Source organism: Aspergillus steynii (genome assembly GCF_002849105.1).
Source record: "Aspergillus steynii IBT 23096 chromosome Unknown P170scaffold_6, whole genome shotgun sequence".
Classification (NCBI taxonomy): domain Eukaryota; kingdom Fungi; phylum Ascomycota; class Eurotiomycetes; order Eurotiales; family Aspergillaceae; genus Aspergillus; species Aspergillus steynii.
The window spans coordinates 2,293,697-2,315,337 of record NW_020194403.1 but is presented as its reverse complement, the minus strand read 5'-3'; the positions used below and the strand labels follow the sequence as shown (position 1 = coordinate 2,315,337).

Sequence of the window (21,641 nt, the reverse complement as noted above, 5' to 3'; positions counted from 1 at the left end):
AGCTTCTTCCTGCACCGGCTCTTGCACCGGCTCCTCTTTCATTGGCTCCTCTCGAGCTACCTCTTCTGTTTCAATCGGAGTAGCCTGTCCTGACTGGGACTTCTTCTTCTTTTTCTTCGACTTCTTGGACGTTTCAGGAAGGTCGGGCTGGGTTGGTTTGGGCGTAGCTTCCAAGGTGCTCTTCTCCTTCTCAAAGGAGCCAGAATCCTCTTCGGCTTGGACCTTGGCGGAATCTTCGGTGCTGATCGGGTCATTGGGAGTCTGTTCAAGAGCTGGCTCCGGCATCTGCTGGCTCTTCTCTTGCTCCTCTTCAGGTATGTCCGGCATTTGCGGCTTCTGGTCGGATTCCTGAGCTAAGGTCTCATGCGATGGTTCCTCTGTCATTGGTTCCTGCACTGGTTTCTCTACCACTGGCTCATCCTGCACTGCCTCCTTGACTCCTTCTGGAGTAGCCTGGCCCGATTGAGTCTTCTTCTTCTTTTTCTTTGCCTTCTTGGACTTGGTAGAAGGTTCAGGCTGAGACTCCTCGGGTGTAGTTTCCGTTGCATCGTTCTCAGTGGCGGTCTTGTCTTCCCCATCTACCTGCTCAGGGGTCTCCGTGCCGATCGGATCAACTGGAGCCTGCTCTTGGGCGGCCTCCTCTTTCAGTTCTTCTGCTTGCGTTGGCTGTACGGGTTCCTCTTGTGCCGGTTCGTGAGTTGGCTCATTCTTTACTTCTTCTGCCAGAGCCGGATCATGCACGGGTTCTTCCTGGTCTAGTTCCTTGAGTGGCTCTTCCTTGACCTCTTCGGCTTGAGCTGGCTCTTGTACAGGTTCCTTTTGGGTCTGTTCCTTGGCAGGTTCCTGCACTGGCGACACAACATCCTTAGGCACCTCTACTCCAGGCTCTTCGGGATCCACCTTTGCGAGCTGTTTTTCTTCAGCACTAGCCTCAGCAGTCTCCTCTTTGAGATCTCCATCGGCAGTTTGGGGCTCAGTATTCGTGGAGTCCTCGGGTGCTGAGAGGGGCTCTTGGATCTGGACAGTAGATGCCTCTTCTGTAGGTTGTTCCTGTGCAGACTCAACGTTTTCTTGCTCGTCCGTGGTCGTGGCCGTAGCGTCCTTGATAGCATCCGTGTTTTCGTCCTGCTCAGGCTCAGGCTTAGTCTGAGAATCACCAGACGGGACAGGCTCCTCAGTCGGAATGCCGGATTCAACGGTTGCAGATGTCTCCTCTTTCGGCTGCTCTGCCATGTCGTCTGATTTTGGCAACTCATCGGAAGCGCCCTGTTTAGCTTCAACCTCTTGAATATCGGTAGTCGCAGCAGCCTGCTCAGCAGTAGAACCAGGATCGGCCTCTGCAGGTACCTCGGCAGGAGGCGTCTCTGGGGCCGTCTCCTCTAAGGAAGCGGATTGGCGATCCTTCTTCTTCTTTTGCTTTTTCGCCTTCTTTCTTTGGGCAGCGGTCATTAGAACCTCGGCTTCGGTCGGCGTTTGGTCTTCTTTGGGCTCGTCCTTGGACTCTTCCGCAGGTTGCTCCACATGTTCTTCTTGTGGTTGCTCCAAAGGTTCCGACTTAGGCTCCTCCGGATCCTCTTCCTTCAACTCTTCCGTAGGCTGTTCTAGGGGCTGCTCCCCTGGTTGCTCTTGCAGCTGTTCCTGAAGCTCCAGCTTGGGCTCCTCTTTAGCCTCTTCTTTAGGTTTCTCCGGGAACTCCTCTGCGGGCTGTTCTTGAGGCTGTTCTTGAGGCTCTTCTTCAGGCAGTTCTAGAGGCTCCAACTTGGGCTCTTCTTGAGGCTGAACCTTGATGTTCTCCATGTCCTCTACAGCCGTCTCAGCCGTTGGCTTGTCTTCCGCTGACTTGTCTTGAGGCTCTTGGTTTTCTTCGGGGGCATTGACTTCCGGAGAGGCATCCACATCCACGTCTTTAAATGCATCGGCCGTTTCCAAAGCACGCTCGCCTTCGACTCCTTTCTCTTGAACAAGCGCCTGGTTCTCTTCGGGAACATTGGCTTCAGGAGAAGCATTTGCATCCAAGTCTCTAGATGTATCGGCGGCAGCGGTGTCCAGGGAGGGCTCGACTGCAGTCTCAGTCTCGGGCTCAGGTTTAGCTTGAGCAGGATCCAAATTGTCATTCTCATCCGGGACCGCGGCGGCACTCTGTTTCTTTGCCTTCTTCTTCCTTTTCTTGTCCTTCTTGCTCATCGGCTCCTTCTCCTCTACGGCTTCAGGCTGAGGCTGCGGTTGGGACTCAGGCTCAAGAATAGGTTCGGGTTCAGGTTCAACCGCTTTCGACTCGGGCACAGGCTGTTCGGCATCGTTGGTTTCAGGACTCAGTGACTCCACCACCGGGGTATTTATCTCGATTTCCGCGGAGACGGGTGTAGACTTTTCCTCTTCTTTGGTTCCAGAGGGCTGCTCCTCGCTGACATCTTGGCTTTCAGCAACAACTGCGGGGACCTGGTCTTCACCAACTTGGTCTGCGGGCGAGATGTCGGCGGGTTCCTTTACCAGGACAGGGTCTTCGGGATTGGCTGTCTCGGCCTCGGTATCCTTCTCCGGCTCAGCTGAAGGTTCGGGCGAAGAAACGGTCGACTTGCGCTTCTTCTTGCTCTTCTTGCCCTTCTTCTTGGGTTGTTCTTCAGCTACCCCCTCTGAGATCTCTTTCACGGCATGTTCTTGAGGGTCAACTGCTTGAGAGGCCACTGTGGAGACGGGGGCTTCGGAGGCTGGCTCTTCGGACTTAGTTAGATTCTCTGGGATTCCCTCATCTTGCGCATGAGTCTCTTCTGGTTCTTTCACGTCGTTTTCGCCAGACTCAGTAACCGTAGGCTCAGGAACTACCTCGGGCACAGGCTCCGATGACACAGGTGCCGATTCAACCTCTTCGGATGGCTCCGCAACGCTCTTGTCGGTGTTCTCTTCTTGACCCTTGTGCGCGAGATCGTCATCCACTGCTGCGCTCGACTTGATGTCCTGGGTCTGCCCTTCGCCCGTTACTGGCTCTGGCTGGTCCGTAGGAGTTGCCGTTTCTTTGTTCTCGAATCTTTCTGCTTGTCCCTCGTCCGTTGGCTCTTCTGCAGGAGAAACTGGCTGCACTGAGACACCCTCTTGAGCATCGGGTGTGGGAACTGCCTCGTTTGTCTCATCCAGAACAGATAACTCTCTAGTCTGCTCGCCAGTAGAGTCGCCTGCAACGTGGGCCTCTCCAGTAGGTTTGGTAGATTCTGGAGATTCCTCATGGGTGTCGATAGGCTCGGCTGTCAACTCCTGCAGCTTCTCTGGGGCTTCCGACAGACCCTTATCTTCCTCTTTGGTCTCTGCTGCTTTTACAGGTGGCTCGGCAGGTAACGTGGAAGCATCGTGCCAAACGTTTTCAGCAACTGCTGGAATAACCCCTTCTGATTCCCGAGTCGTAGGAGAAAAGTGTTCCCGGGAATCTTCAAAGACTTCTTCAGCTGGTTCCTCTTCCGCTTTTGGCTCTGTGCCCTCCTCGACTGGCTTGAGGTCGGCGTCATCGGTGGCGTTCTCGATGGGAGGCTGAGTAGACTCCTCGGCAGCAGGTTCCTCGGGAGTCTCATCCAAAGCGGAGCCCTTGTTCTTCTTTTTCTTCTTCTTGTCGCGCTTTGATTTCTTAGAAGACGCTGCGGTTTCGGGAATCTCGGCAGTGTCGGCAGCCGTCTCTCCATTCTCAGGAGCCGCAGGTACTTCAGGCTCTAACGACCGACTAGCTTCAAGAGTATCAGGACCGGTTTCCGTTGCAGGGTCTTGAGAAGGTAGCTCTTCTGGCTTCTCAGTTATCTCGAGCTCCCGGGTTTCCTCTGAGGCAGGAGCTTCCGCAGGCGCTGAATCCTCGGCCGGTACGACGGGTTCAAATTCACTCGGTTCCGCCTTCTTGTCCTTGTTCTTCCGGTCCTTCTTCTTTTTCTTCTTGGACGGGACTGACGCGGCAACTTCAACGGCGGGTTCCTCTATTTGTGCTGGGGCGGTTTCGCTTTCGTCTTGAGGTGTAGCTTCGAGGCCTATCTCGGCGCCCTTCTCATTAGTTGAGACTCCAACAACCTCGGACTCGTCCTTGACAGACTCCTGAAAAACGTCTTCCACCGTATCTGGAACGGCTGACGTTTCGGGTTCCTTCACTTCCCCGGTAGTATCAAGATTCTTTGCCTCGTTTTGAACGTCTCGGTCTTCATCAGTGGGCTTGATGTCCTCCGGTAGCTGGTCTTCCGTTGTCCCTTCCAGTGCTTTATCGTTGTTAGCTGCAAAGTGCTCTTCCGCCTTTGGCCCAGCCGCCTGTAGTTCATTGGTAATTTCACGCTTCTCGTCTGTCGGTTTTGAGTCGACAGAATGCTCGATATTCGCGGATTCGTGAACACTCGAAGCAGGCTGTGAAACATCAATCTCCTTGTCGGTAGGGAAAGACCCTGGCGGAAGGTCGCGGCAAAGAGTGCCATCGGCCGCAACCGCACCTGCACCATTCGAAAGTGGGAAATCCAGCGATTTATCCACCCCTCTTCGTTCTGCGACCGTTTCATGCTTCTGATCTGGCAGGTCCGATGGCGCATGTCTATCTAATCCCACTGCAGCAGCGACCACTGCACCAACAGCACCAGCAATACCCAATCCCTTTGAAGACTCTCTAGGCTCCGCCAGCGGAGCGGTCTTATGTTGAGTAGGCGTCGACTCTGCTGTTTCCGAGATGTCAATGGGCTCGTTTTGCGGCGTCGAGGGCCTAGGTTCATCTTCCTGCTTCAACCCAACTGCAGAGCCTTCGACAGAAGGCAGGGGTCCCATTGTCGGAGAAGACGGCACTTCTCCATATGCACTAGGGTCTTGCAGGAGTTCCGAAGGAGAGTGGAATTCATACTTGGGCTTCTCCTTCTTAGCTGATGAGGGACTGGTTTGGCCGAACGTTGTCGCCGTTGGTGTTCCTTCTTGAGAGCCAAGCACGTCGTGGTGGCTGGTTTCCTTCCCTTGGTGCCTAACAGGAGTAGTCTGGTCAAGATCTCTAGGCTGAGGCACGCCGTGGATATAATGGCTGAAATCAAGCATCTCCCAGCTCTTCTCGTCCGAAAGAGCAGTCAGATCCTCGACCGACGCATTCGCGGACGAAGTTTTGCTGGATGGGAGTGAAGGCAAGTGTTCATCTGGCTGCGCTTCTGCTTTGCTGGAGCCATGTCGCTCCACGAGCCATAGGGGACGAATTTCACGCGAGGTTTTGAATTCGGTTGAGTTAGGCCGACGTGGACGCGACTGGGTTGGAGATCCAGGAGACGGGGCTGTGGGAAAATTGGCAGAAGGTGAACGTTGGAGACCTGGTGAGGTTGGGGGCCGGCGGAAATGCAGAGGCACCGCAGTAGGTGATTCTATCGACCGCGACACAGAAGATTGCGAAGGGAAGAAGTCTCGATCATCCTCTTGCCTTCGGGCCAATTCAGGAGATGTTGGTCTACTCTGCGATTTGGGTTCCAAGTCGATGGTCTTGGCCGATAGAGGAAGCGATTCTGAGCGGCTTCTTGGCCGCTGCTCTAGAAGATCTAGCCCCAGTCCTTTGGTATCCTCATCGTCGTAGTCTGGCGATGAATCTCGGGCCTGTACGTAGAGAAAGAGAAGCAATAAAGCATTTAGTACATGAGTCATATAACATATTCACAAATCAAATCCGGGAATAGATCAGATCAGGCAAACCACACAACAGTTTACAGAAGAGAAAAAAAAAAGAAAAATGGAAAACAGCTAAAACTATACCTTCTCATCTCCCATTCCTTTACCAGAATCCAGGATACCCTCGTGTCGCCGCCGGCGTTCTTCCCTTCGCTGTCTGCTAGACTTGTAACCTTCGACGTTAATATTCTCCTTTTCCGCAACTGTACTGTCCTCTTCGGCAGAGTCACCCTCTAGCGTATCAGCACGGCTAGAGCTGCGACGTCTGGAGGACTTCTCCTTCCGCCGATGTCTCGACCCCGAGGAAGATCGGGTCCCGATATCTGATTGAACTTCACGGGATGTTCGTCTATCGGTCGAGGAGGATCTCTTGCCGTCTACTGGCTCAGAAATTCTGGAGCCGAAGATATTGCTTAGGAAGCTCGGTTTCTTGTCCGTCTTCTCGTCTGTGCCTTTGGATTTGTCACGGGTTTCTCCGATTCTAGCCGGAGAAGAGGTCACAGAAGCAGAGTCTTCAAAATCATCGGTGTGCCTAGAGCGCCTCTTCCGCCGTTTCTTTTTCCCTTCGGAGCCACCATCAGCAAGAGATGTAGTGTCGTCTTCCTCGAGTTTCAGATCGTCGGTACTAGATCGGGACCGTGATTTGGTCGGAGTCTCAAAGTCTCCGGGCATGGGAACCGAGACAGCCGATTCGGAAGCATCCCGGGTTTTGTCACGCGAGTGCTTCGTAGGCGAGTCCTCCTGGTCAAATCCCCCCGGCATGGAAAGCGCCTCGTCTGGGGGTGACTGGGATCTGCGACGACCTTCACGGCGTGAACCCAACTGCTCAATAACCTCTTGTGCAATAGACGATCGGGGTCGGTCCTCATGGGTCTCAACATCTTCGCGGGTGACGGGCTCGGGTTCCGAGTACAGTGTTTCGTCGGCGATGAATTGTCTCGGCGCCGACCGGTCCTTGGGCCCATCATCCGGTGTCTCGACCTCACCCTCAACATACCCATGCGGCTCCCTTGAATCAACGGGGGTCTGCGTCCAAGGGGAAACAAACTTGATCTCCGATCCAGGAGGGGATGACCGCGTGTGATAGCTTGGATCATTTATCACAACCGAAGGATCAAAACCCGTCGCTGCAGTAGCTGCAGCCACTGTTGCGGCGAAATCTATATCCCCTTCGACATTACTGAAGGTGTTCTTAGGCGAGTCACCTCTAATATCCCGAGTCAGTTCTTCATCAACGAGGTCGTCTTTATGATTCGGTTTCCTTCGGAGTGGAAGATCATGGTCGACGGACTCGATATCGGAAGATGTAGATGGAACTTCGTACTCGTGCATCTCATGCTCACCCCAAGAGACCCTAGAGCCTGTTGTTGGCCGTTCTGGTGGGCTTTCTGCCTCTATGATCTCAGGCGTGGACATGACGGGCGATGCGAGGTCTCTAACCGATCCAGTCACGCTTTGTGGTGGCGTGGGTTCAATGAGTTTGAGAGTCGGTACCGGCCAAGGAAGATTGTCATATTCCGGATGAGGACCTTCGCTTAGCGTGCGAGTCCGTTCGTTAGTCGGCTCTACTTCAATGATCGTGGGCATCGAGGTAGGCTCGCGGCGATGATATGTGTCAGGGCTGTAGCGTTGCACCTCGGGGGCGAAGAACTGCGCGTAATCATCGTAGACCGACTTCTTGCGATACACATCACGGAATGCGGAGGTCTTGATATGCTCTGCCTCACGCGGCGAGAACGAGCGGTCGTCAGTAACGTCAGAAATTGGCGCACTTGACACCGTCGAACCGGTTTCAGACGCGCCGCGTCGTTGTGCTCGGCGCTTCTCGCGTCGCTCCTCACTGCGTCGTTGGCTAGTCTCTGAAGAATCATCATGAGAGGCTCTGCTGGAAAGCACTGATGCAGCCGCTGCGGCACCTATGGTACCTACTGCCGCTGGACCGATCCACGACGAGGAATCCGAGCTCTTTCGAGGGTCCCGCTCATAGTCTCTTCGATCATCACCGTATCCATCGTCCCGGACTGATTCGGAATCCCGCTCCTTGTTGCGCCTGGAACGGCGATCAGGATCCCGGGACCCAATTTCACTTTCTCGGTCAATAAGTTGGACGCCTCCATCATACTCAGGATTGCGCCTCAGCCTATCGAGCCGATCCGCACGTCGTTCCTTGTCTTCCTGTTCCTGCGTCAAATCGAAGGAGACCGATGCTTGATCTTTGGTGGTAGAGCGACGTTTGAGCCCAGAAACTTGAGACCCTTCCAGGGACTCTGTAGGAAACACGGGAGAAGAGTCACTTCGACGAGGCGGTCTACCTATAGGCACTTCTCTATCATCCGGGTACGGTGCGCCATTCTGGCTCCGGGGTCCATATTTGAATTCCGACGGCTGCTGTTCATATGGGGGGAAAGGTGCCCCTCCGAATGCTGGATCGCTGGGCGCCGGTGCACTATACGCGTGAATCGGCTCGCCTTGTGATGTGTACACCGCTTGAGAGACCGGTGTCACCGGTTGGGGTTGTTGGAGAGGTATAGGCCCCGGACGCACGAAGGTTGGCTGGCCAGGAGGCATCGACCCCACTCTGATGGCATCAAAACGCGACGGGTCGCTGGTAGGAACGGGAGCTACATGCTGAAGACTTCCGGTACTACTAATAGCGTCCTGGCTCACCGTTCGTCCGTCCCGGCCATAAGAAGAAGCGAGTGCGGCTGTTCCCAGAGCACCAGCGCCCAAGGCAGCAGCAGCACTTGGTAGATGGCCATCCTTTGAATCTGACCTCTTCTTTGCCTTCTTCTTATCCTTCTTAGCTCCCCATCTCCAGCCCCATATAGATCTTCCAGAATCAGAAGAATGGGAGTCCTCTCCGCCGAAGGCAAGACCCGAACTGACACTTGCGGGAGACTGGTCACCCGAGTCTAGGTCCTCCCATCCCTCATCATTGGAGGCAGATGAGGTATAATCGGAGCGACCAGATCGAGAATCTTTGCCAGCAAGAATCTCACCCGGTCGGCGGTGCTTGCGAGCTGCCACGAGGGCAGTTGCAACTGCACCCATTCCCAGCAGTCTTGCTTCGAGATCCTTTTTATCCTTCTTGCGGTTCTTCTTCTTGGCTTTACCGGGCGGTACTTTTGAGTACCCGTTACCAAAGGCCAAATCAGCATCCAAAGAGGAGGAAGAGGAGTTGTGATTGAAAGAGAAAACGCTCCCTTTCTTCTTGGTACGGGCCTTCTTGCGGTTCTCGGAAGACGCAGAAAAGAATGAACCAAGCCCCCCACCAACGGACTTCTCAGATGGCCTCGAGATGTTCAAGACAGAAGAGTCAGATGAAGAAGAGGTTCTACTCTTGGCTTTCCGCGGCGATCGACTTCGGCTGCTGCTTCGGTGGCGAGACTTGGCTACTGACATGGCTGTCGCACCTACTGCAGCACCTAAAGCAGCATCCCTGAGAACGGAGTGACTTTGAGTTCGCGATGAAGAACGAGAACGAGAGCGCGAACGAGAGCGAGATCGAACTTGAGACCCAGACGTGATTCGAAGCATCTCGCCTTTGCCAACTTTCGAGTCCGCATGATAGCTGCGTTGAGAGCGATCTCCAGACCGGCTCCGGTGCGAGCGCCTGTAAACACCTCGAGAGGTTTGACTCTTGTGCCCAGTTGAAACACTCTCATTGTCGTGCGACGAGATTACGCGGCCAGATCGAACGCTGTAAGTATCATCAAAATCTTTGTTGTTGAAGAGCGACTTGACTCCGTAGCCAGCAAGCATTCCAGGTAACCATGAGTTTCTCGAAGACTTCTTGCGTCGTCGGCTCTCGTCCTCGGAAGATCCGTACCGAACCAGTTTATCAACCCGCGACCCGTTGCTGTATCGATCGCCAGAATTGCGACGTGCTTTATGATTATGCTTCCGAGGGGCGTCAAGAGAGGTCGAACCGGGCTCAAAGCAATATTTACAGACTCCGATTGCCTCTGTGTAGTCTTCGAACATCCCCACGCCTTCAGGGTCACGCCAAAAGTCGATGAACTTATCCATGGGACCGCGCTGAGGTCTTTGGAAAGCCAGCGCTCCAGCCTGAAGCGGGGAGCTATGGTAGAGAGCAGCATGATGAGGATGCGAGGGATCAGAAGCGTACCCAGCTGGTGTACCACCGCCGACAGCATATGCGGGCGCATTTGGAAGCGGATAAATTGATGGGCCGGGTTGTCCTGTGGGATTTGGAGAAATTTCCTCGTAATTTTGCATGGTGTATTGGGAAGTATGGTCGGCACCTGACGAGTGATGATGAGAACCCATCACGTAGCCAGTCGCTGCACCTGCTGCGGCTACTCCAAACGCAGCGCCCATTCCATGGGAATGTGGAGGTTTGTGAGCATTGCCAGCAGTCGGCGGAGCTTGCATCGAGGTTGGCGAGTCAACAAGGACAGGCGATGAATCCGACCCGCTAGTCTCATGCAGCACCTCTCCCACTCCATATGTAGCAGCGGCAGCTGCTGGTCCGGAGGTGTGTACAGATGGCTTGGACGGCCTCGGCGGTTTCGGTGCAGGGGCAGACGAATTGCCGGGTTCTGCGGCTGCCGGCGTGTCGGCATCATCGTCCACGTAATAGGCAGCTGCAGCACCGACTTGTCCCATACTGCTCGGCTCTGGCGGTGGATTGACAGTTGGCGACGCGGTCATCAAATGCGCCTGGTCATGAGAGGCTACTAGCGGGGGTTTGGGCCGCACACCGGGCTGATGTGCGACAGACTGTCCCTGGTCACCATAGTAGTCTGCTGCTTCGCCTGCGGGATTTTGCGGGCTGTAAGTCTCTGGCACATACGCCGGGAACTGGCCGGGAAATTGTTGTTGGACATGAGGGTCGTAAGCTCCGGGCGCATGGGGCGAATCTGGCAACAGGCTATCCGGGCTCGCGTTGTGAAACTGAGGCGGAAATTGAGGCAGGTGAGGGGATGCCTCAGGTGGCCCAGATACAGGCGGATAGTATGCATCGCCCGACCGGGTTCGGCGACGGTCGCGCCGTCTGTTGTTGTAATCTTCATTATCATCATCATGCTCGTCGTTTATTCCACTGTGTCGGCTTGACCCGGGGCGTTCACGCTCTCGACTCGGCGATCGCGCCCGGGTGCGCCGACGTGGACCATCCTCCGTTTCATCATAATCATCTCGGTATCGATCGCGGCGGTCGGAATCGTCGTAATCGCGGCGCCTGGGGGTTCGTTCGATAAGAAGAGGATCGGGGTCGCCCGAAACGCCCGGTTCCGCCGTCGCGTAGCTTGAAGCGACCGATTCTCCGGCGACACTCGATGCATTGCGCCGACTCCGGCTACTCGAGGATGGGTAGGCCGACAGATCGCCCAGGCCACGGTCACGGTCGTCACCCCGTGATGACTTGCGGCTCACTGTCGATCCTTTCGAATCGGTCCTGCGACGGCTCTTGCTCTTGGAGCTCGAGTTGCTGCGCACATCGGAGGACGAGCGGTTCCCGCCCATGAGGGCCTTGAACATGGTGGGCAGAGAGCGATCCGAGCAATGCCCTAACGATTCAGACGCACATGTGGAATGTCAATGGCGGAATCTGGGGCGAACTGGGAGAGACAATGGTCGCAAAACCTAAAGATTAGAGTATGAAGGGGGAGGGGGGAGAGACCAAAAAAGAAACAAGAAATTCACAACGAAATCGAAATAAAATACAATCGAAGCAGAGGGATTAGGGTAATACTTTATGAGGGGGGAGGGAAGGTAAAGAGGACGGAGGGAGAAAGAAACGAGGAGAGAAGAGGGACTAAAGGTACAAAGCAAGATGCCGTCAGGTCAGTTCAGCTCAGCCGTGGAACGGGCTGTTTTTGCTGGGCGGCAAGCGCAAGTAAACAACGGGAGCTGAACCGTGGTTCTTTCTCACTCGGGAATCGGAGGCCCCAACTTTTTAGTTTGGTTGCTCCAGACACTCGGCCACTAGGGCGATCCAGTGACCTTAGCGCCTGAGGCAAGGATAATGATGGCTGGCAGCACCGCGGGGAATATCCTGAGGCGAGGGGAGCGAACGGCTGCACCGATGGGGAATGCGGGGTATCACGGTGGACGAGGAGGAAATGATGGTGAACAGATGCAGCACAGGATTCCAGATCGGATCGAGATGGAAAACCACCTTGGGTCGGAAAAAAGCGACGATGAGGAATGCAAGCGAATTGAAGATGAAGAAAAAAATGGCGAAAAAATCGCGGTGAGGCGGTGGGGCCGCACGTGCCGGTCGAGCAGCAAAACAAACACAAGAGGCTGGACCGGCCAGAAGTGGATTGCAAATGGAGATTATGACGAGCATTGGACGTCCCCAGCCAGCCCCCTTCGATTCAGTCATGCCCCGTAACTACTAACTAGCTTTCGATAATCTGTCGCCCCAGCTCAATCACCAGCGTTCCCCCCGAATGACTTGCCGCTGACTGGTTCGAGATTCCGGCCATGTGTGATGAGGTGGCTCAACAAGACATCCGTGCTTGTCGGGTCCCGCCAGCCAGTTGGACGAATGAAAGGCCTCAGGTTTCCCTCCGAGTCGGTCGGTCGATCTGTCTCGACCGTCGTGCTTGACGAGTATGTACGGTGGAGGTGCCGATTGCAGCCTCTTGCATATTACAGCTGATGACTCGGCTCTCTGGAAGGGAATCACCATTGGACTAGACCAATGAGGTTACACAAGCGCCAGGCAAAACGTCCTTACATCCCAGCAAAACATAAGCAGAAAGAACAGAAGGAACAGAAACACCTATATAGCAACAGTCCTCCCCACTAATGAGAAGCCCGCATAACCCGTTCCAATCGCAACCTCAGCCGATGCTGAAACCACAACGGAAATCCACGGAGCGTCTTCGCCAGCCAACCCGTCGACCCGGGCACGATAACATGTCCACTGGAGCCAGTGAGGACCTGGGTGACGATCTCCTCCGCGACCGTCTCTGGATGCAGCAGCGGGTTGAGCCAGGTATCTTCAGGGCTCAGGTCCTTGATGAACGCCGTCTTGGTGAAGCCCTGGGTGATCAGCACGGTGCGAACCCGAGGCGCGTGGTACCTCGTCACCAGCTCCGCCCCCAGACCTTCGTGGAAAGCGATGGCCGCCGCTTTCGTGGCCGAGTAATCCACCATGTTCGGCGTGACGGTGTATCCCGCTTGCGAGGCCACGGTGACCACCATGCCGTGGTTGCGCTGGACCATCGAGGGTAAGAGCTCGCGGGCCAGCCAGTAGTGCGCGAGCGTGTTGACTTCGAACTGGAGTCGGGTCTGGGCCTCGTTGCTGTCGAGGATGGTGCGGCCGCTGCAAAGCCCGGCATTGTTGATCAGGACGGTCGGGTCACCCATCGTGGTGCGGATTTTTGTCGCAGCCTCCGAGATCGCGGCCGGCGAGGTGATGTCGCACTGATGGTAGCGGACCGTGGGAGGCAGTTCATCGTCAGGCGGATTGATATCAAAGATTGCGACTTTAATCCCGCGATGTCCCAGCAGAATGGCTATCTGTTTGCCGATTCCGTTGCTACCACCGGTTAACACGACCACCTCGCGATTCCAGTAATAGCGATCCGAAGTCCCATTATTTAACACGCGGCGATTGATCCATGCATTGACGCGACGAAGGACGGCAAGTGAAGCAAGCACTCGGATCACCTGAAGAGCCTGCGGGTGACTGCGAGCTATCTCTTTGCCTTTGGCGGTATAGTGTGCCAGCAGGATCAGGGGCAATGTTTTCCAGGGGCTCAGGAGCGTTCGCTGGATAAATTTGCCGGTCACATCAGCGGTAAACCCTGTTGATCAAATTAGCGGGTCTAGCTAATCCTGTAGTGCAGTGAAGAGAGCGCCAGATACCTTCTCGAGAGAGGCCAAGCGCCCGGGGAGCCATACTTGTAGATGCGCTTGGGATAGTTATGCAGCAAGTAGGTGGAGAACAAGAACCAGGTAGCGCCAAAACTTATACCCCGATTCCCCGTCCAGATGGCGGACTTTATAAAGATGGTTCCTAAGGCTGCCTCATCCTAATCCAGTTGCGGGGAAAAGGCACGGACGGAATCATGGGCAACCGAGGCTGGCTTGGGGGAGAAGTCGCAATGATTGACGGACCAAAACTCCTTTATTCCGTAAGCTTCATTAGTGTCGTTGTTGCCAATGCACCAGCCCCTGCATTTTCACTTTTTCACAAACACGTTTGTGCAGAAATCCAAGAAAGTCCAGGTGTAATCAAAAATTCCATTCAATCCGTTGGGTTCGCTACCATGTGTTGAGGGAAGCACACTCAGGGGGCAAAAAATGAAATCAATTCAAGACACCACCGCTCTTATGGCTAGACAGCCACACTGTACAGCCATCCAATTTGAACGCCTCGAAAATGTAAGAATGGAGGACATTCTCCGTGGTCCACTGTAAATGCAACGAAAGATTCCCTCCCATGCCCAGGTTCCTGTCCGCTAAACCAGCAGGAAAAAATCAGAAACGCCAATTCAACTCCCAATCCAAAGGGCAGTAAGTTTAGTACCAAAATCGAGTTAAAGAAAAAAAAAATCAACAAAGACAGCAGACACAATTCAACCAGAAAAAAAAACCACCATTTCCTCCCTTATGCACAACAAAACACATCAGATGCTCAACCCCCAGAATGCAGGTGATACTTCAGCAAAAAATGCAAATGATAAAAACAAGGAGCCACCATGCGGTCATATGAGATGTTAGGACGGGACATCTGTTCAAGGAAGCAGCCCCGTCGCTCAAAAAATAAATGATTATAGGAGGTAGAGGAGCCAGTATCTTAAGAATGGCATAGAAATGTATGCCAGCAAAAAGACGAAGGCGATATATTGAGAAGATTACCCCAGCCGTAGTCTAGTTCTCCTTTAGGGAACTCGGCTGGAGGCACGAGCGTGTACAACGCGGCCTAGCCTGGGACGCAGGCCATAGGAGGTGCGGTATATAGCGGTAAACGGAACCTAATCGATGCTGGAGAAGCTTCCTGCCGGTTCGCCAAAGATCTTTTCGTAGATTTCGGTCAGTATTCGCGCATCGGCGCGTAGACTGGGTGAGATGTAGCGACTCTGCAGAAGAAACCCGATCGTTCGTTTGAGCAGTCGCTCCAGGTCATTCCGATCAACAAGCTCGGAGAGGTTCGACATGTATGTAGCTGAGAGAACCAGCATATTGCCAAATTGTCTATAATCAAGAAACCCATCAGCAACCAATCGTACATAAAAATGGGAGGGTTAACATACGCATGGGCGGTTCCAAAAATATTTGTCACAACCGGACGGCCCTCGATTCCATCAAAGGCTTCCGTACTCAGAATGGCGGAGTCAACACACACTTTGCAAGCTCTCCGCAACTTGGTGGGTAGATCACGGTAGGTCATTGTCCTTCCCTGGCCGGAAGAAAGCGAATTACGACCCATAGTGCCTAGGTCGCTAGACAGGCGGACCATATTCGAGGCCCGCTGACTGTGCGTCATCGAGGGCGAAACCTGCTGGGATTTAGATCCCGATAAAGCAGAGGCGGTAGGTGAGTCCACCGGCGGCGGCGGCGCATCGGGATTCGCGGCATAATGCAGAGCGTGGTACAGAAGAGGCCGGTGAATGATATATCGGGCGCCATAGTACTTCGCTCGCATACGAGCGACATTGATCTCCTTTGGTGGTGGGTCGTTGTCCTTCCATTTCATAATATCAGGAAGGCTGGTCCGCCAGAGTTCAAGATTCATGCTCAAAATCTCTTGCACGTTGGAAGACCAACGGTTCTGACCTTGTTCTTCGGATTATTTATTAGCGCCATCACCAACGCCATATCGAACGCTTAGGGTAAAGAGAGTATCTTACTTTCAACCTTGTACAGATCGGTATGAACGCGATTGAGGACCTTCCTGAGATGAATCTGGGCGGAGTAGAAGAACATCATCATGGTGCTTGGGGCAGAAATCTCGTTGGGGAGAGCCAAAGTGAAACGGCCCTTTGGCAAAGAGATACGGGCCTCTGAACGCGATATGCCGCTTGCTGGAAGATCGAGTTCCGCTAAGATATCACTGAATTTTGGAGCTACGATTAGCCTTTTTCAAGGTCAGCCCCGGCGTAGGTGCACACTCCACATACCTTTCCAGTTGCAGACAAGTCCAATACGCAAAATCATAGAGATCTTTCAGTGGACCATCGTCCATCTGCTCGTATCGTTTCCTGCATTGACAAAGTTAGAAACCCCTTTCCTACAAGTAATTTCCGGTCTAACTTACGTCCGCACAAGAACTTGGCAGGCTCGAGCCGCTTGGTAGATCCACCCGTGACTTTGAAACGGATGCGCCAATTGACCGGCATAGAGCCCGGCTAGCAAGGCTGCTTGGACATGAAGCAGTCCATTAGCACCTTGAAGACTACCGATAATTTGGGTGGCGTAAGCATAATAAGCCAAGCCTGGAATCACATCCAGATTCCTCAGGTGACGGTTGTCCGGGTAGCCTGGTCGCCCTGACATCGATTTCCGACCGTCTATCACCGACGGAGATGGAAACGCGCGGCCCTTGGGCGCGTAGACGTTACCCTGTGTCTGCAGAATAGAGTCGGAGCCCGCAGGCGATTGAACGCTTCTCGCAGTGGGACCGGGAATGAGTTCCTTTCGGAAGTCCACCGCATCATCCATAACGGGTCCGGGAACGAGTGGGACCTCGCAGATACTCCCGATCGCAAAAACCAGCAGGATGATGGCGTTGCCGACAGATCTCTCAATGCGGCGGCCGTTGATGCGCCCAGTCTTGCTGCCCGTCGGGGATTGAATATCGCATGCTGCCCCCTGTAAGTTCTCACAGGAACGCTTGCGTTTTGCACCCCTTGGCACATCCCCCCCGTTGCTGTTCAGAGTAGACGGTGAATCCGATACAGACCGCGGGCAGTAGGCTCTAATAAATTGCCCAATCTTTTTGTCCAGGTCGGTTTGGTCAAGAAACGGATGGAGCCGGTGGATGTGGTCCATATAGCTACGATGATACCGCCGGAGCGTTTCCGGGTCGGTAGTCAAGAAACCACTTTCGTCGAGACCGTTGTCTGGAAGGCGCGTGGGAGGCGGCGTGGCACCAATGCCCCAGGGTCCAGTTGGAGCAGTCTGCGTGTGGTTCTCCTCAGGACTGTAATCTGGCTTTAATGGCGGCGGGCCCACGTCGTCACTCGTATCGTCGCCTTCTCCGCGGCCGTAAACACGGATCAATCCGCGCTTTTCCTCCAGCCTCATCACGTAATCGTCGTCGTACTCTCTCGGAGAAAGAAGCTCCTTGATTGACGGCCACATCAGTAACTTGTGCGCCGCAGTCGTATGTTCAACCGGGATCGAAAGTTCGCCATCCTCCCCGGGCTCCAGCGTTTCCTGGGTGGTTACAGTTACAGTGCCCGCTTCTGTGGTCTCACTCGAGGTCAAGTCCTGCCCCGCAATCACAGGGACGGTTTCCTCCTTGGCCTCCGGCTCCTGCAGGTTCACCGAACTGTCCTGCTTCAGTAAATGTTGAACCGTCGGCTTCTGGGACTCCTTGCCCATCTTCACTTTGGGTTCTCGCGGAAAGTTTTTGATGATCTGTGTCAATTGGTTCCCGTGCTCTACTTGAACCTTCTGAATGATATCCGTCTTCTCATAGATAATGTCCTCCAGATGTGCAAGTCGGTCTATTAGCATCTGCGTGCTCTTTTCTTGCCTGAGTCATACCGTTAGCGCTCCTCCAAGCTCAACCGTCAGAATGAGTGGACCACGTACTTGTGCGGGGGGACTTCTTTGTAGACGCAGATCATGTTGTTCTCTTTGCAATGGCTGCACGCGGGTCGCCCCTCGTCGCATTTTGCCTTTCTCGCTCGACATTGATCGCATGCCTTCAATCGGGTTGCAAAAAACACGCATTGTCAGTCATCTATCTTGGTCTTCTCACGATGGTCATCGCAGTGGACGCTCGTCCAGAATAGGTGAAAAGTCTACCTGTTGAGCTCTAGCAGCCTTGCGCTGACGAATCCCATAAGCTTGGTTCTGGTAGTACCCAGCATCGTACGGCGCGGGGGTATGCGATAGGTGCGGCGGCACGGGGGTCGAAAACTGGGCCGGGGGGAGCGAGTGCGCCGGCGGCGGAGTAGGGTCACCGTTGGTTTGGCTTTCTTGTGGTGGAAAAGACATGCGAGATCGATAGTCAGGGGGCGCGGAATGAGAAGCCGCCTCGTGCGGCGTTCCGTTCATGGGGGGGCGGTAGGTTGAATGCGGGGGATGCGCGTCGGAGATGGAATGGAATGCGCCTGGCAGGCTTCCTTGTCGAGCGTATGGGCCCTCCGGGGGAAGCTGTGGTAGCTCGCGATTGGGGATGACGGGGTACCCGTGAGGCGGCAATGGAGGCTGGGGGGCGTTGGAGGCTCGTCGTTGATCGGCGGAGCGACCCTCGAACGAGGTCGCGAAAGGGCGGAACGGAGGGGGCTCATATATGCCCGAGTCACTCGGCGGACCGTGGGGTCCCTCGGGAGGTGGTATGCGGTGATGCATCGGGGGAGCAGGAGCGGAATATGCGGGAAGAGGAGTGGGTTTGTCGTCCGTTGCACTGATTTCCATGATCGAGAGTCCGCGACTGTGATCAGGAACTCCGGCTCGTCGCAGGTGCGCAGTGGACATTCGATTCGGCGGGAAAGTCATGCAATCATGTGGACATGGTGATGCCCTCAGAGAACGCGCCCCGGTTTGTTTTGGTGGCGACGGCGGACTGAGCCTAGCAAAGTCCGCAAGAAATTCCCAAAGCGGTAAACAGCTGGGGGTTAGCCTCGGGGGGCGCGGGGGACTTGGACAACGCCCTCGCCAGGTGGAAGTTCTTTCTTTGTCTGGCTCCTTTCGGGGGGTGGATTGGCACTGCTCGGGGTATGGCAGGACGTTTATTAGATTCACGGCGTTGCGTCACACAAAGAGGGGCGAGAGATCGGCCAGGAAAATGTGCCTGACAAAGGCCGCGAGCCCGGTAGCTTTCCAATAATTCGTCGGCTATATAGTAGTGGAAAGGAGTCAGCGTTAGGCGGCAAAGGACGGAGCGATCCGCCAGCTCAGGGTACCAAAAGGCATAAAGAAAAGCAGAAAACAAGAAAAAGAAAAATCCAGAAATGACCGAGGAGGGGAGGGTGACAGCGGAAATAAAGGAGAAGAGCTAATGCAAACGAGAATCCCAGGGCGACGGTACGAAGTAATTATTCGAGCGGGTATCAGGACGAAGCTCGGAGCACTAGGCAGGTAAAGGCAACTCTGGGAAAAGCCAGGGAGGCGAGAAAAACAGAGCAGGAGATCCGCGCAGGTGCTAAAATCGCTGGAGTGGACACGCCCGACTGGACCTACTAGTGAGTAGTGGTAATCCTGGGTTCCAGTGGTCCTGTCCTGGTAATTTTGGACGCTTTTTCGTTCCTGTTCTTCTGCTCTTGAAACACCGAAACCCAAAGACGAAGGGCGAGAGGGAAAGGAATTTGAAAAAAAAAAAAAAAAAAAAAAAAGGCGCACAAGGAGCCAGACCAAGCCAGGGGGGAGCCAAAATTCACAGTTCAAACATGGTCCATGGGAAATCAAATCAGGGGGACGATGTGCGTAGTTGGGAGTATGTAGTCAGGTAGGAAATAATACGGACAGTATAATAATGATCATAATAATAATATGCCAGTGACATGAGAATATGAAATAATCGAACCCAACTGCAATCTGCTGACGAGAAATAAAGAAGAAGTACGTACGCTGTAACGGCACCGAATACCGGTTGGGTACGGCGGTAAACTCGAATCCAATAAAATACGGCGCGCGACTAGCACTGCTTTTTGCTCTCCGATCAATTGGGGAGATAGCTAAGCCAAGCTGTCGGGTCGCCTGGTGCCAAAGGTAGATCGAACGGTGGGAAAGTCAAAGAAAGGGCTCTCTCGGTTTATGAGCGAGAGGGGGGGGGACACAGGTCAAGAACTCGCGCCGGGGAAATGGAGAGAGTCAAGACGGGATAGACAGACGGACACAGGGCCACGGATTAAACTAGAATAGGTAAGTAGAAGAGCTTTCCCGACTTGATATCGCGTGGAAGAAGAAAAATGGAAAAAAAGAAAAGAAAAAGAATAATAAAACCAGAAAATAAATGAATTAGTAGGAGCACGTATACCTGGCTGGTACGGCGGAGTAGTGGTAAAATTCAAGGTGTGTTTGGAGCGGGATTTCGGTCTCATTACTACTTACTAGTAACTTGAAAAGAGGCGGGGGGTTGGTTTGATGATGAAATGGTCGAAGACGAAGGATGGCTGTTGACAATAGTGACCGAGAGAGTTGATCAAAAAAAGAAAAGAAAAAAAAAAAAGAAGGAAAGGGGGGGAGGGAAACGGAAGAAAAAATAGACACACAGACGACAAACAAAAAGCGTGTGATTGTGATGATTATTATTGATTTGGTGGTGGACGATGAAATGCCGGGTTTGCCCCTCCCACTTACGCAGTACTGGCTGTCTTTCTTTTTTTTTTTTTTCTTTCTGCTGGTGGAGGGATTCGGCCGTAGGAAGGAAAGGGAGTTGGTCGTACCCGATCTCATACTAGTATGAATGGATAGGTAGCTGCTTTTCCGGCACTTCTTTTTCCTTTTTTTTCTCCTGCAAATAAAATAAAAATAAATAAAAATAAATAAAAACCGTAGGGGATATAAATGAGTGGTGTCCCTGATAAACGCGTTCTGGTGTTTTTCCCGGTTTCTGTTCGTCTTCTCCGTCTTCTTCGCTCTTCTTTTGTTTTGACGCGCGCCTCCTTCTGATGGATTGATTGATGGACTGAGGCCTGTTACCCTGGACCGGGATCCTGGTTTGCAGGAGTTAACACAAGCCACGAATTGACAGATCGTTTTTCTACCCGGCCTCTTTTATTTGGATTTTTGTTTTGGGGGGGATCTGTTTCTTTCCTTCTTCTGGTCTATACCTTGTTTCGGTTTCGGTTTCAGTTTTCAATACTGGTGTACACCGTAGTACCACAGTACACCCTAGGTAAGAAGATCAAGCCTTAAAAAATATAATTAAAAAATATAAAATAAAAATTTTGAGAAAAAGATACAAATAAGAATCCTGAAAAGAGGCAGTGGAGCCGCGATGGCAGCCGTGCCGGGACGGGCTGAAAAGGATTGAGAACCAAAATTATGGTGATATTAACGATGAGGGTAATAATTCGGAGCGATCCAAAAGCCAGAAGGGCGGTAGAAGAAATGGAAGAAAACGGAAAAATGAGCGATTCAGGGAAGCTTTTATTACCAACTCCAATTGCCAATCCTGTCATACAGACCCGCAATCAGCTCCATCCTTTGATTTTCCAGTGCCACATGGGAGGGTTTGGTTATCGTGGAGGGGGGAGAAGGCAGATGGGAGAAAGGTGTCACCCGAATTTAGACTACCCAATTCCATTGCCGGGGGACGCACCGTTGGGAGATAGCAGGTGCTGTTGGATCCTGACCGATGATTTCTTGGATGGGATAAGTGAGATTTATTGATCAGGGAGTGGTCGGTGCCCAAAATCAGGAGGGGTAATTCGGTCGGTGGATGGTCAGGACGTCAGACCATAGATAGAGAGATGTTTCCTAGTCTCTAATGTCAAACACCGAGGAGATGAGGTGCAAAAAAACAGGAATATGAAACATGTCTATCTATCAGCTATCTCCTTCACCTCCCCTAAGAAAACTCAAAGGGAAAATTCAAACATTATAGTTAATTATCTAAAGACGGTTTACATAACGATCAAGAAGGTAGCTGGAATACATATATATACACGGAGAGCTACCTCAAATCCTCAAATACAAGGACCGCCAAGCCGAAGGAAAACCAAAAAAAAAAAAAAAAAAAAAAAAAAAAACATTATTCTCCCTCAGGCAATCATGGCAAACGATACACCTGACTGGATGAGATGCACGGAAACCGACAGGTTCTGACATGCTCAGGCCATGCTTGCTGTCAACCGATTCAGCCTCTCAGCGCCGGTGCTTAGGCATGTTGGGCGCCC

At 53.2% G+C, this 21,641-nt stretch overlaps 4 protein-coding genes across 4 annotated transcripts; all 4 read right to left on the bottom strand.

Moving 5' to 3' along the window:
- Positions 1-5,721: 5,721 nt before the first annotated feature.
- lah (involucrin repeat protein) lies at positions 5,722-11,145 on the bottom strand (the record flags this gene model as incomplete). The annotated part of the gene is made up of 2 exons (XM_024844571.1): positions 5,722-10,660; positions 10,724-11,145. 2 exons carry the CDS (start codon positions 11,143-11,145, stop codon positions 5,722-5,724), a joined length of 5,361 nt encoding a protein of 1,786 aa, XP_024702372.1.
- Positions 11,146-11,952: 807 nt separating this feature from the next.
- P170DRAFT_388223 (short chain dehydrogenase/reductase family protein) lies at positions 11,953-13,780 on the bottom strand. Its single transcript, XM_024845830.1, has 2 exons — positions 13,489-13,780; positions 11,953-13,427 (listed from the first exon to the last, which is right to left on the bottom strand). The coding sequence occupies exons 1-2, from the start codon at positions 13,520-13,522 to the stop codon at positions 12,421-12,423; spliced, it is 1,041 nt and encodes a 346-aa protein (XP_024702371.1). The 5' UTR covers positions 13,523-13,780; the 3' UTR covers positions 11,953-12,420.
- An 820-nt stretch (positions 13,781-14,600) lies between these two features.
- Positions 14,601-18,297, bottom strand: clcA (putative C6 finger domain protein; the record flags this gene model as incomplete). Its single annotated transcript, XM_024850991.1, has 7 exons — positions 14,601-14,820; positions 14,880-15,408; positions 15,477-15,679; positions 15,747-15,827; positions 15,884-17,326; positions 17,386-17,498; positions 17,602-18,297. 7 exons carry the CDS (start codon positions 18,295-18,297, stop codon positions 14,601-14,603), a joined length of 3,285 nt encoding a protein of 1,094 aa, XP_024702370.1.
- Positions 18,298-19,469: 1,172 nt separating this feature from the next.
- Positions 19,470-20,607, bottom strand: P170DRAFT_233739 (uncharacterized protein). Its single transcript, XM_024842912.1, has 3 exons — positions 20,574-20,607; positions 19,852-20,456; positions 19,470-19,742 (listed from the first exon to the last, which is right to left on the bottom strand). Exons 2-3 carry the CDS (start codon positions 20,194-20,196, stop codon positions 19,581-19,583), a joined length of 507 nt encoding a protein of 168 aa, XP_024702369.1. The 5' UTR covers positions 20,197-20,456; positions 20,574-20,607; the 3' UTR covers positions 19,470-19,580.
- Between the last annotated feature and the right edge of the window lie 1,034 nt (positions 20,608-21,641).

Excerpts from the sequence above, each read along its gene's own strand:
- P170DRAFT_388223 (XM_024845830.1), bottom strand. The coding sequence starts at position 13,522 with ATGGCTCCCCGGGCGCTTGGCCTCTCTCGAGAAG. Across the intron at positions 13,428-13,488 it reads GCTTGGCCTCTCTCGAGAAG|GGTTTACCGCTGATGTGACC; the intron begins GTATCTGGCGCT and ends TTTGATCAACAG.
- P170DRAFT_233739 (XM_024842912.1), bottom strand. The coding sequence starts at position 20,196 with ATGAGATCGGGTACGACCAACTCCCTTTCCTTCCTACGGCCGAATCCC. Across the intron at positions 19,743-19,851 it reads CGCCTCTTTTCAAGTTACTA|TTTTATTATTCTTTTTCTTT; the intron begins GTAAGTAGTAAT and ends TTTATTTTCTGG.